The sequence below is a fragment of the Bos mutus genome, chromosome 3, assembly GCF_027580195.1.
Source record: "Bos mutus isolate GX-2022 chromosome 3, NWIPB_WYAK_1.1, whole genome shotgun sequence".
NCBI classification, from domain to species: domain Eukaryota; kingdom Metazoa; phylum Chordata; class Mammalia; order Artiodactyla; family Bovidae; genus Bos; species Bos mutus.
The window spans coordinates 97,920,649-97,935,269 of NC_091619.1; the positions used below are offsets into that span (position 1 = coordinate 97,920,649).

Here is a 14,621-nt window from a genome sequence, read left to right on the forward strand (position 1 = left end):
GTGACCTAGGGTAAATTACTTAACTTTTCTTTTCCTAGTTTCTTTATAAAATAAGCATAATAGTAATATCTACTTAAGGGTTTTTAAACTATCACATGAGTTAATATATGTGATATAATATGCTTTGATCAGTGCTGGAACATAATAAGTAAATGTTGTTTACTAGTAGTATTATGATGATGCTTCTGCTGGACAGGCTAGAAGGCAAGCAAGGATCACAAATGATCTGAGGACAAAGTGGTGAGGCTAGACAAAAGACACTTGTATTAACAGAGTGCTTTACATGATCATCTTATCCTTAGCAATCTATCTCTGTCATGCGGAGTTTGAATCCGGCTTTACCTGGTTTCAAAACCCACATTTTTTTTTTTTTGGCACCACGCTTTCTTCATTTCACAGTTAAATGTCCAGGATAAATGAAATCACCGTGACATAGTTATCACCAGTAGGCTGTGTGCATGAGGAACTGAGTCTGGTGGAGAAAGGGTTGGGAGATTCTGTGGAAGAGATGGTGTTGAGCTGGACGTGGAAAGGATGAATAGTGGGGTGTCTGTGGGCAAAATGTAAGGGAGGTATTCGATTAGTGTTATCCCTGGATAGAGCTATGTGAAACATTTCATTTCTTTGTGATCTGGGCTCAGATCCTCAAGTTATCTGAGTGGAAATGGCAGGAGAAGATGGCTCTTGTGGGATCTGAGATCTGTAAGAACGATAAAAAGAAGACAGTAAGCTCAGTGCATCAGCCCCTCACCCTTATCCAGGTCCCTGGGTGGCAGCCTTGTGGGTTAAGGACTTGGCTGGTGGAAGGTGCTGTTCAGCAGCTTGGGTAGTTCCTGAGAAACCAGGGAGCAGCTTGAGTATCTTGGGGAGTGGTATTATTTTTCCCTTCCCTTTAGCCATAGACTTGACCAGTAGTGTGGATTTCTGTTGCCTATGAAAACCAGCTTCAGTCGTATATTGGGGTTTACCTTGGGGGACATTGGAAGCAAAAGAGTCTGGCATCACAGACTTCCACTTGTTTGCCAGCCACTGCGGCTATAGAAAGCCTGCTTATAGTGATTTTTCAATTGACTTAGGACTAAGTTAAGGACTTGCTTAACTCTACAGCCTTCTCAGGCTAGAGACCTGTAGCCAACAATGAATGTGTTTATGTTAGGTAGTGAGCAGTTGTGATCCTTACATTGTTATTGCCATTTGGCGTAAGAAATTTGATTAGGGATAGAACATATAGATCAACCAGGAAACAGAAGACTTGAACAACTCTATGAAACAACTAGACATAGGTAGTGCTAGTGGTAAAGATCCAGCCTGCTAATGCAGGAGATGTAAGACGTGTGGATTTGATCCCTGGGTCGGGAAGATCCCCTGGAGAAAGAAATAGCAACCTGCTCTAGTATTCTTGCCTGGAAAATTCCATGGACAGAGGAGCCTGGTGGACTACAGTCCATGGGGTCACAAACAGCTGGGCACGATTGAACTCACCCACACACACACAGAGACATCTTTAGAACACTCCACCTAACAACAGCAGAACACAACATTTTTCTCAAGTGCGCATGAAACATTATCCAGGCTAGACCACACTTTAGACCACAAGTCTCAATAAATAGGGTTGAAATCATACAAAATATGTTGTCTATAATCACAATGGAAAGAAATTAGAAATAAAAAATAAGGAAATTTGGGAAATTCACAGAATGGACAATAAATAACATATTCCTAAATAACCAATAGATTAAAAAAAGAAAACAAGGGAAATTAGAAAATACTTTGAGTTAAAAGAGAAACACAGAATAGCGAAACTTATCTAATACAGCTAAAGCAGTGCTAAGAGGGAAATTTATAACTTAAGCTCTCAAATCAATAACCTACCTTCTTCTACCTTAAGAAACTGAAAAAAGAAGAGCAAACTAAACCCAAACAAGCAGAAGGAAGGGAATAATAAAGATTAGAACAGAAATAAATAAAATAGAGAATAGAAAATAATTGAGGAAATCAATGAAACTGGAAGATGGGATGATGGGATGAATAAAATTGATAACCTCTTTTCTACTAGTCATGTACAGATGTGAGAGCTGGACTATAAAGAAGGCTGAGCACCAAAGAATTGATGCTTTTGAATTGTGGTACTGGAAAAGACTCTCTAGAGTCCCTTGGATAGCAAGGAGATCAAACCAGTCAATCCTAAAGGAGATCAATCCTGAATATTCAGTGGAAGGACTGATGCTGAAGCTGAAGCTCCAATACTTTGGCCACCTGATGCAAAGAGCTGACTCATTGGAAAAGACCCTGATGCTGGGAAAGATTGAAGGCAAAAGAAGAAGGTGGCAGAGGATGAAATGAACCAACTCAGTAGACACGAGTTTGAGCAAACCAACTCAATGCACATGAATTTGAGCAAAGTCCAGGAGATAGTGAAGGACAGAGGAACCTGTAATGCTGCATTCCATAGGGTCGCAAAGAGTTGGACATGACTTAACGACTGAACAACAACAAAGCTAAACTCTCACACACACATACAGGGGAGAGAGAGAAGACACAAATTAGTAAAATCAGGGTGAAAGAGGGGACACTCGTTGTAGTCCTTACAGAGATTAAAAAAAAATAATGATGGAATGCTACAAATAATTATATGCTAACAAATTAAACAACCTAGATGAAAGAGACAAATGCCTGGAAGCACACAGACTACCAAAACTGACTTAACAGGAAGTAGAAAATCTGAATAGAACTATAATAAGTAAAGAAATTGAATTACTAATTTAAAAAACTATCCACAAAGAAAACCCCAGGTCTAGTAAGTTTTACTGGTGAATTCTACCAAACATTATAAAAAGAATTAATACAGTTCTTTCACAGACTTTTCAAAAAAATTGGAGCAAATACGTCACAGTTCGTTTAATGAGGGCATATTCCTTATGAATATAGACATAAAAATCTTTAACAAAACAGTAGCAAAGCAACTCCAGCAGCATATAAGAAGGATCATAAACCATGACTAAGTAGAATTCATCTTAGGAATGCCAGTTGATTCAACATTAAAAAATCAGTGTAAATAAACCATATAAATAGATTAAGGACAAAAATCAACTGACAAAAATCTACTAATTATTTCAGTAGATTCAGAAGAAGTATTTTTACACTGTTATTTGTTAAAACACACTGAAAAAACTAGAGATAGGCGGGCATTTCTCAACCTGATAAAGGACATGAAAAACCGACAGCTGACATCATACTTAGTGGTAAAAAACTGAGTACTTTTAAGAGCAGGAAGAGACTAAGGATGTCTTTTCTCACCACTTCTAATTATTGTACAGAAAATTCTAGCTGAGACATTTAGGCAAGAAAAAGAAAAGGCATCCAGATTAGAAAGGAAGAAGTAAACTATTAGAACTAATAAATGCATTCAGCAGGGTTCAGGTTAAAAGATTAGAAAACAAAAATTAGTTGTATTTATGTATACTAGCAGTGAACAACCTGAAAATGAAATGAAAACATACTATTTGTAATAGCATAAAAATGATAAAATGCCTAGGTTTAAAGTGTAAGAGCTGTACAGTGAAAACTATGAAACATCATTGAAACAACTTAAAAAAAATTCTAAATAAGTGGGAAAACATCCCATGTTCATAGATGGCAGTACTTTCCAAATTGATCTGTGTGTTCGGTATAATCCCCATAAACAGTACCAGCTGGCTTTGTACAGAAATGACAAGCTGATCTTAAAATTGATATGATAATACAGGGGATCCAGAGCAGCTAAAATAATCCTGAAGGAACAAGAAAGAGTTGAAGTACATCTCCCAATTTGAAAACTTAACTACAAAGTTGTAGTAATTAAAATTGTGAAGTACTAACATAAGATAGAAGTTATGACCAACCTAGACAGCATGTTAAAAATCAGAGACATTATTTTTCCAACAAAGGTCCATCTAGTCAAGGCTATAGTTTTTCCAGTAGTCATGTATGGATGTGAGAGTTGGACTGTGAAGAAGGCTGAGCACCAAAGAATTGATGCTTTTGAGCTGTGGTGTTGGAGAAGACTCTTGAGAGTCACTTGGACTGCAAGGAGACCCAACCAGTCCATCCTAAAGGTATCAGTCCTGAATGTTCATTGGAAGGACTGATGTTGAAGTTGAAACTCAATACTTTGGCCCTCTGATGCAAAGAACTGACTCATTTGAAAAGACCCTGATGCTGGGAAAGATTGAGGGCAGGAGGAGAAGGGGATGACAGAGGATGAGATGGTTGCATGGCATCACCGACTCAATGGACATGGATTTGAGTAAACTCCGGAAGTTGGTGATGGCCAGGGAGGCCTGGATGCTGCAGTCCATGGGGTTGCACAGAGTCGGACATGACTGAAGCGACTTAGCAGCAGCAGCAGAGCAGCATCCGGTCCCATCACTTCATGGCAAATAGATGGGGAAACAGTGTCAGACTTTATTTTGGGGGGCTCCAAAATCACTGCAGATAGTGACTGCAGCCATGAAATTAAAAGACGCTTACTCCTTGGAAGGAAAGTTATGACCAACCTAGAGAGCATATTAAAAAGCAGAGACATTACTTTACCAACAAAGGTCCATCTAGTCAAGGCTATGGTTTTTCCAGTGGTCATGTATGGATGTGAGAGTTGGACTATAAAGAAAGCTGAGCGCCGAAGAATTGATGCTTTTGAGCTGTGGTGTTGGAGAAGATTCTTGAGAGTCCCTTGGACTGCAAGGAGATCCAACCAGTCCATCCTAAAGGAGATCAGTCCTGGGTGTTCATTGGAAGGACTGATGTTGAAGCTGAAACTCAAATACTTTGGCCACCTGATGCGAAGAGCTGACTCATTTGAAAAGACCGTGATGCTGGGAAAGATTGAGGGCAGGAGGAGAAGGGGATTACAGAGGATGAGATGGTTGCATGGCATCACCGACTCAATGGACATGGGTTTGGGTGGACTCTGGGAGTTGGTGATGGACAGGAAGGCCTGGCGTGCTGTTCTTCATGGGGTTGCAAAGAGTTGGACATGACTGAGCAACTGAACTGAATTGAACTGAACTGAACTGAGGGCTTCCCTGATAGCTCTGCTGGTAAAGAATCCTGCAATGCAGGAGATCCGGGTTCGATCCCTGAGTTGGGAATATTACCTGGAGAAGAAAATGGCAACCCACTCCAGTATTCTTGCCTGGAGAATTTCATGGACAGGGGAGCCTTGGCAGTCTACAATCCATGGGGTTGCAAAGAGTCAGACACAACTGAGTAAGTAAGCACAGCACAACATAAGATTAAACATGTGAATCAATGAATAGAAATGACAGCCAAGAGATAACCCTCTACAGTTATGGTCAGTTTGTTTTCAACAAGGTTCTCAAAACCATTCAAAGGGGGAAAAAATAGTCATTTCAACACACGGTGCTGGGATAGCAAGTGAGCCACGTGCAAAAGGATGAATTTGGACCCCCAGTTCATGCCACATACAAAATCTAACTCAAAATGTGTCATATAACTAAAAGTAAGGGCTAAAAGATAAAACACTTAGGAGGGAATAGGCAGAAATCTTTGTCACTTTGGAATGGCCAGTGGTCTCTTACACATCAAAAGCACGAGGGACAAAAAGATGAATTGGACTTCCCCACAATTAAAGACTGTCTGCATCAAAGGACACTATCGGGAAAGTGGAAAGACAACCCACAGAATGGGAGAAAATATTTGCAAATCATACATCTAATCAACTAGTATCTAATACGTAAAGAACTCTTAATAAAAGGACATACTGCCCCAGTTTAAAAATGGGCAACGGCAAATAGACATTTCTTTAAAGAAGATATAAAGATGGTTAATAAACATATGAAAAGATGCTCAACATTATTAGTCATTAGGGAGCTGTAAATCAAAACTACAATGAGATACCACGTAACTATAATCAAAAAGATGGACAATAACAAATGTTGACAGGGATGTGGAGAAAGCTGCTGGCAGGAATTTAAAGTGGTGCAACACTTCAGAAAACAGTTTGGCAGTTCCTCAAAAGGTTTAACTTTCTTTGTCAGGCAGAGTGGGGGTACATGCCACGTGGCTTGTGGGATGTTAGTTCCCCAACGAGGGATTGAGCCCGGGGCCATGTCAGTGAAAGCAAGGAGTCCTTGCCACTGGACTGCTGGGGAATTCCCAAAAAGTTTATTTCATTTATGATTCAACAGTTCCCCTGTTAGGTAGGTATACATCTAAGAGGACTGAAAACATGTGTCCATACAAAAACTTGTACATAAATATTCATTATAGCCAAAAAATGTTAACAATCCAAGTGACCCATAAATTGATGAATGGATAACCAAATTGTAGCATATCTATACAATAGAATATTAGTCAACCCTGAGGAGAAATGAGGTCTCAATACATGATACCACATAAAAGAACTTAGAGAATGATGTGCCAAGTGAAAGTAGCCAGACAAAAGATTGAGTAATACTGTGTGATTCTGTTTATATAAAATGTCCAGAATAGGCAAAGCCATAGTGACAGGAAGTAGATTACTGGTCACCAGGGTCTAACGGGAGGGAGGAAAACAGTGAATGCTGATGGCTACGTGGTTTCTTTTTAGGGTGATGAAAATATTCTGGAATTAGTAGTGCTTGTTGCACAATCTTGTGACTATTTTAAAAACAACTGATTTGTACATTAATTTTTTTTTTTTGGTTTGGTTTGCCCCCTCCAGTGCATTCTTACCTAATTTAGGTCCAGAGCTGAGTGACCGAATGCAGCCAGCCATTTTAGCCCCACCAAGTCTTGGGAAGTGAAGGGTGTCTCTGTGACCAGTGTGGAAGGGGCTGGGGGGACACGAGGGTGTGATGCTCCGATGGACGGAAGGCGGCTGCTGCTTTGCAGAACAGCCGCTCTCAGACTTCTGGTCTCAGGGCCCCTTGTGTTGCGCTCTGCCTTCATGCCCTGCGGGGTCTTGTCTTGTGTCGTTGCAGCGCCGATGGGGAGGTGAAGCACTGCGTCATCTACAGCACCGCTCGGGGCTACGGCTTCGCGGAGCCCTACAACCTGTACGGCTCCCTGAAGGAGCTGGTGCTCCACTACCAGCGGACGTCCCTCGTGCAGCACAACGACTCTCTCAACGTCAGGCTCGCCTACCCTGTCCACGCACAGATGCCCTCGCTCTGCAGATAAGCAGGGAGCAGTGGCTCTCTGGCAGAATTTTTCTACAGTTTTTATTAGACTATGAGGGCATTCTTTCTACGTAGACTGCTTGTTTTGCACAAGAAGTGATTCTGTGAATGTGAAGTGGAGAGGCCGAGCAGCAGCCGGCCAGGATGGGGACATACGGGGCCTGGGGTTCTCGGGGAATCAGCCGTGCCACTGCACTGACATAGGAAGCTGGGAGCAGATGCTGGTTTTGGGAGAGTCCTTCATTGGGGTTTTTGTTTCACTTAGCCAGGCACCCTCAGCAGAACATGTTAGGCCTATTGGGGTGGGGGTTGTATCTGGAAGCCTCTGAGGAGGCCCTGTCCTCTTCTGAGAGGCCAAGGTGCTTTAAGACTGTGGAGGGGTGTGGCCCTGTTGGGAGTCTGTTTTGGTCTGGCGGTCTCTCTTCCTCCCAAAAAGAAGGTGGTTTTGGTTCAGTGGTAGAATGGCATTTGGTGAAAAAGACAACCAAAGGAAAATGGGGAGGCTTGGGATTTCATTTAAAGAATTGTAATCTGTGGGTAAAAAAACTTTCAACCGAAGGTACCTAATGAGTATAGTTCAGGTGTCAGCATCTCAGTAGCTCCTCTCTCTAAAGCATTATGTTTAGAAACCGTATTGGTCCCAGCAAAACAATGGTTGCTGCCAGCCAAGGCGCGGTGGGCGATGGTGGCACTAGTGTCCGAACGCACACTTCTGAACCAAAACTTGAAAATAAAAGGAAAACTAGAGACTGTTAGTTTTAGCAGACACTAAAATTGCTCAGTGTAATTCCCTTTTGCCCTGCCCTTGTTTCTCAGAGATGAGGAATAGTGTTCTTTTTGTGGGCTGGTGAGCTTTGAATTATAAAATGAAGTTGGTGCTGTGTGGTGGTGTTTTCTTAGCCTAAAGAATGATCTGTTGTGTGAAACCTTTGTAACTTGTGTGTATGAGTAAAGAAAAGGTGCAATCCAGTGCTTTTAGACGGCTTGATATACCAAATAATGATCTAGAACAACATTCTTCTCTGTGCTTCCACAAGTTGAAAGGCCCTGCAGAAACAGTCAACGTGTTTAATTTCCCGTCGTCTCCTGTCCTTTTCTGGGTAGGGCCAGGGGAGCCATAGGTGGCTAGGGCTGTGGCTAGAAGGGAGTCAGTGTGGTCAGGGACTTTAGTAGGTCACAGGCCTGGGGCTCTGGTGTCCCCAGCAAGGGCCATATGCCACCCTTGTGCTTCCAGACAGTGGTTGCTGAAACTTCTGCAAGGAGAGGAAAGGATGGCTTGGCGTTCAGACTGTTAGCTGAAGTCATCTGGAAACTGTTCTTTGCCTTTTTTGTGATCCTGCCATTAAGATGATGTGCACAGACTGTCCTCATGCTCTAGCGGGCCTGACTTTAGGCCAGGAACCTTCTGCTTCATGTGGTTTAAGCCTTCCAGCTGAGTGAAGCTGGGCAGATGGAGTTGGGGCAGTGTCTACTCCCACCTCCATCGTGCTCCACCCCTATCAGTCAACATTCATTTGACAAACAAAAGAGTCCAGCTGCCTCTGAGCCAATCCTAGAGCTGCAATAGGCTCGAATGAGTCAGCTGTTGGAGCCCAAAGCTGTGCAGCCAGGCTTCCTGGTTGAGTAGGGAAGCCAATATCCAAGTCTTATTGAATCAGGTTTACACCTAGGGAAGCTCTAGTTTGGAGGATGAAAGAAAGAAATTTTGCTTTCCCTGAGCACTTATCTTAGTGACAGGATCTAGAATGTGCCACAACATAGATTAAAATTTGGGGGAGAACCTCCCGTTACTAACAATGAAGACAGAAAGGAAAGGGGGCATATCTTTGGCTTTTCCTTGGTTACGCTGCAGTTTCAGGATTGGATGAGGCAGACAAATGAAACCTCCTCCAGTGTCGCTGTTCTAACCTGAGCCCTTAACTGATATCAGCCAGCTGGACATTCCTTCCCCAGATGGCCAGATTGAAATCTTGCTAAGAGTTTTACTGAGAAATAAGGCCAGACCAACTACTGTGAGGCATGCCTGATGGCTTTGTGCCTTAAACAGTTAGATGCTCAAGATGGGGTGCCAGGAATGCCTTCTTTCTGGTGTTAAAATGTAGTGTGTTCTGGTTCTCTCTTAAAAGAAAACAAGAACCAGGATACATGCTGTAGTGTTGAACCATGCTGTGTTGCTTGCCAGGCAGCATTAACTAAGGGCGCATAGGGAGCAAGCAAGCGCGGTCTATCGCCTGCACTTGGGCTGGCTTGTGGAGGAAGCAACTCACTTTTAAGTCCTACATTCCTTCACCTGTTTGTTGCTTTCCTGTTTTTCATTCTTGAATTTGTTGCTTTGTGGGAACTAAGACGTAGGGATCATTTGAGAAGTTTGAGTCTCTTTTCTGACTGGTTGCCACATGATTTGCTTGATCTTGACCAGTGGAAATAGCAGAGGGACCAGTCTACTAACCACTGGGAGGGGTGGTATGCAGCTCCTTTATTCTATGGTCCTGGCCTCCTTCATCAGAACTTAGCTCCATGTCTTACCCCATGACCTGGACCCTGGGATTCTCTCTTGGCATCTTCGGTGCAGTCTTATTGAGGCAGAGGGTAAAGAAACAGACCAAGACCAGAGGGGCTCACTGTCTTCCTGGCTAGGGAAGCTGGCCACCAACATGGAAGCAGCTCGAGGCTGTCTGGACACTGGTCAGAGGCCTATCTATTCTGGGTGGAGCTTTCATCACAGAACAATGCTTTGTCTCCATCTGGCCACAGATGCTAACTAAGCCTCGACCATAGCTCAGGCCTGTATAGACTAGCAGTGTCCTTACCCCTAATTTGGCCAAGATTGAGGACTTCTGATACCGCCCCTACTCTGTCTCCAAGCCTCGATGAGACCCTCACAGGCTTTGCAGAAGCTCTGAGAACCAGTGTGGTATCTTCAATGGGTCTCCTTGCCGCAAGGAACAAGCCTCATGGGTCCTTTTGGGCCAAGAACTGCATCTGGGCAAATTACTGTTTTTTCAAGGTGTTTTCTGTTGCCAGTTAAGACTCCTTATTAGGTAGCTCTCTGTGAGGCTTCAGTGGCCTCAAAGCAGGGGGTCCAGATGGGGGCCTAGCTGGGCCCTCTGCTGTCAACTGCTCAGCCTTGCTCTAGCTCCAGCCACTTGTGACGAAAAACAACCTTGTTTCCTTACAAATTGCAGCATGTGACTTTGGTGCCCTGTTGTTACTTGTGAAAAACCTATTCTTCTGTTGTCTTTGATGTAGTCAAAAAAATTCATGTAGTTACGTAAAAATATCTGATTCACAAGGAAGCCAACTATATGTCTTGTGTTGGGACAGTTCATAATGTAGTTCCTAGACCACTTTTGCAAATTGTTCTTGTCACCAGGTGTGTTCAGACATTGCTGTGCAGTTGTAGGGGAGGGTGGGGGGGAAGGCGAGGGAGATACTTTTTGGTCTTTTTGTTTTTTACCTTCCCCAAGAGGGAACAGTCTGGCCAACTTGCTCCAATAATGCAATAAAGACATTGCAATAAAGCACCTTTTGTTCTCATGCTATGGAGAGGTGGGCTGGGGTGGGGGCAAAAGGGAGACGACTGGGGTACTGAAAAGTCCTGAAGCTGCCAAACCTTCTCTCCCATGAGCACCAAAAGATCGGTCCTGGGGCTGAACTGGGGCTACAGAAATGCTTCCACCAACACTGGGGGCCTCAGAAACTAGCCCTGAGAAAGTTAACATTGGCGCCTTTCATCGCCACCCCATTCCTATTAGAAAGCCCACTGAGTTGATTCTCATCACCTCTCTTTGCCCAGAAATGTGTTTGCACATTCTGTTGTGGGGGTGGAGGACGGGGGCTGACTTAGTGTGTCCTCTTGTGCCCCAGGCCCTGTCACCCTCCTACCACAAAACTGTGTTGAGGTCCCTACGTGTTGGGAACATAAGCAGCAAACATGACCACCACCCTGGGCAACAGGCACTGCGGTTCTTAGCGCGGGCACTCAGGCCCCACCCACGCGTACCGAACTGCAGATCAGACTGAAGGCTGATGGTCTGTTGTTCTCAATGACCTTGCCTATATTCTTCCTCCCCGCTATACTTAGCTACAGAGCACCCTCAAGGCCAGTGCTAGAAACCATGGATCATTTCCCCTAATTCCAAGAGTTCTTCCCACTCTCAGCATGGGATACTCCGACTGTCTCCAGCCCAGTCCTCTCTCCTGAACTCCACCTGCTGGGTGGATAGTGCCACTGGCCCCTTGGATGTCCCACAGGAGTTTATTCACAGAGGAAACATATGCTTGGCTATGATGCCCTTACATTCCTACCACCACACCTGTAAGTGGTCTACAGCCACATAACTCCTCTCCCTCTCACCTGTTTAGCCCTCCTCCTCCTAAAAGCCAGTCTCTCCAGCTGTATTTGGACTCCTCTTTTTCTCCCATCTTCTCAGGAATCTCCCATGAGTTTATTGTTTCCTCTCAGCTGGTTGGGTATCTCTCTACTTGCTCAATCACTACCCAATCCTTTATCTCTTCAGGGGAAACCTTTTTAAAAACATTTAGGTTTTTGTCTTTATTTCCTCACCTCCTCAAGCTTTTCAGTCCAGGTCCCACTGCTGTCTGAAACTGCTCTCCTTGATGTCTTTGGTAACCAGCATTTGTGACGACCATTCTCCATGAAAAACTGCCGCTGACTCCATGATCATTTATCTGGTTTTCCTCCTGCATCTCTGACTGCTCCTTTTTAAAATAAAATTTTTGCACCACGCAGCATAAGACATCTTAGTTCCCCAACCAAGGATTGAACCTGTACCCCCTGCGTTGGAAGCATGGAGTCTGAATCACTGGACCACCAAGGAAGTTCACTGTGCTCCTCTGGCCACCTTCTCACTTATGCTTTTTTCTTGGCAGTTTTATCCATATCCATGAAGTCACCTACCATCTCTCGACCAATTATATCCGTCTTCGTTTCTCCTGCCTTGACTATGTTGCGAGGTACCTCATACTCAGAATACTGAATGCAGGGTCACCACTGAGACCTGATTCTCTTTCATTATTTCATATTTCAGTGAATGGAAGTACATAATTTCATCTGGTTATGTAGATCAGGAATGTAGTCATCTCTGATACCTTGTGCTTTTTGTCTACATAAAACCCACCACCAACCCGCATCAGTTTCACTTTCCAAATATCAAAGGCATTGCTTCTCTCCAACTTCACTGTTTCACCGTCTCTAGCCTTAATACTGGAAGGCTTCCCTTCTTTCATTATTGCTTCCTCAAATTCATTCTCATCATAGCAACCAGGTTCATCTGTTCCAAATACAAATCTGGGGAGCTTCCTGGCAGACCAGGGACTAAGATGTAGACTCCCACCGCTGGGGCCCAGACTCAGTCTCTGGCCAGGGAACTAAAAACCAAGCAAACTGCCCCCACCCCCATGCCCCAGATATCCAAATCTGAACTTGTGTAAAACCATTAAATAACTTTCAATTGCTCTAAAGCACAAAATTCTTAAAATAGCCTGGCTTCTCCCGAGTTCTGGGTCTCTGTTCATTTGGCTCCCTCCTCGGCTAACCCCAAGGGCTTGGACTTCTTCCTCCTGCACAGGTCTTCTGTACAGTCCCTTTCTACTCTTGTGGATTTAATTATCATCTCCTGGCTGATGGCTGCCAGGTCTGTCTACGCACCTGGCTCCCTACACGCCCGTTCCCTCTGGGGACCTTCCTCACTGTTGGCATCCTGGTCCAGAGCACTGGAAGGGGTTACTACATGATTTTCTCCCTGGTTCGCTTACCCCCAGCCCTGAACCTCTCTACATTGCAGCCAGCGAGTCCTAAAACCTAAATATGATTATACCACTTCCCTGCAATTACCTTCAAGAAGCTCCTCATTTCTGTCGGGCTAATCTGGCAGTGTTTCTCAAGGGAAGCACTGCTGGTACTTGGGGCAGTTGCCTAAGCATTACAGGATGCTTAGCACCTCTGTGCCCACTCCTCCCAAACCCCTTCCTTCCCCCATTTCCAGCCTCCTGGGTTGGGCGCAGTTCTCTCCCATGAAATGCTGCAAGATGTGCTGCTCCTCCTCCACCCATGGTACGATGCGTCTAACCAGATCCTGACCTACACAGCGGGGCTGCCACAGGCAAATAGTTTCCTGTGTTCCCAGTGTCCTAGACTGGCTGGCCAAGGATCTGCCATCAATGCATGACTGAGGGAAGGAGGGAGTGTGAGGGGCCCGGAAGGCTGAGGGACCAGATATCTGCCACCACGGGCAGAGTGCGCCCTCTGGTGACCACAGCCTTCCCCATGCTGGGAGACAAAGACCTGCAGAACGGGTGATGAGCCCAGCCAGTACCCAGAGACATTTTCCTGCCTCTAGGCTTCTCCTTCTGACTTAGGTATTGGATTGTGGAACAGTTAGGGGAAGACAGCAGTCTGGCAAGTCCTCTGTCACTATGGGGCACTCCCCCACGGCCCTACCCTGCTCCTGTGATGCCATCTCCCGACTCCATCCTCGTCCTCCCTTCCACACCAGCCACTCACCAAGTGCATTCTGCCCATGGCGGCTGCTCACATCAGCAGGGTCCATCTCCAGTGCTGAGACCTACCTGATGGTAGCCCAGGAAGGGCTCACGGGCGGCAAACATCAAGGGTTTGTGACTTACTCCAAAGGCAGTTCTGTCAGCATTTCACCAAATAACTTCTTCCATTTAAAAACTCTTTACTTTTGGATTTTATGGCTCTTCTGGCTGCTTCCTCTCAGTCTTTCTTTGCCTTAAATGCTAGTACGTTACCACGGATACACTGATGGTGCTCAGATTTCTATCTTCAGTCTAGGTTTTCCTGCTGAACTCCAGACACATGCACCCGACCTTCTGGATGACCCACAAGTACCCCAAAGACAGCCAAGTTCAACTCTTCACCTCCCTCTACCTCTTTTTCTTCATTTACTAGCTAAGAGGCACTCCAAATGAGATAAATATGGCTTCTAGAGTCAAGAGGACCTAGATTCTAATATTAGCTCTGCCCGAGCTGTATGATCTTACCCGTGTTAATGTCTGAAAAACCTGAGTTCCCTTCTCTAGAAAGCAGGAATATTTACAGCTACTGGTTCCCCATCACCTAGAGAAAGTCTAAATTCCTAGAAGACTCTGAGATATGGCCCTAGCCTAACTCACTAGACTCAATACCAGTTTGAATTATTTTTAGTTCTTTGAATGTACCAGGTGTATGGCTAATGCTGTGTGCTCTCTCTGGACATTCTTTCTCACACTAAATCCTCACTCTTCTAGCAAGTTACTACCTATCATCTATCCTTCAGGTTTGAGCTCAGACCCCACAGTGTCTAGGACGCCTCGCTGGCTTAGGCTCCCAGGACAGTGGGAACTGTCTCAATCACCATCATATTCTCAGCACCAGAGGACCTTATGTTACAGTTGTATTGACTGAAAGAAAGAAGCAAGCAAAAGACATAAAGA

At 44.6% G+C, this 14,621-nt stretch overlaps 1 protein-coding gene across 2 annotated transcripts in view; it reads left to right on the top strand.

Annotated features, from left to right (window-relative positions):
• Positions 1–10,670, top strand: part of PIK3R3 (phosphoinositide-3-kinase regulatory subunit 3) — a 105,840-nt gene extending 95,170 nt beyond the window's left edge. For both annotated transcript variants that reach the window (XM_005894213.3, XM_070368133.1), the window contains exon 10: positions 6,963–10,670. In XM_005894213.3, coding sequence (XP_005894275.1) covers positions 6,963–7,161 — 199 coding nt within the window. In that variant the 3' untranslated portion in view covers positions 7,162–10,670. The remainder of the gene's footprint in view (positions 1–6,962) is intronic.
• The last annotated feature ends 3,951 nt before the right edge of the window (positions 10,671–14,621 follow it).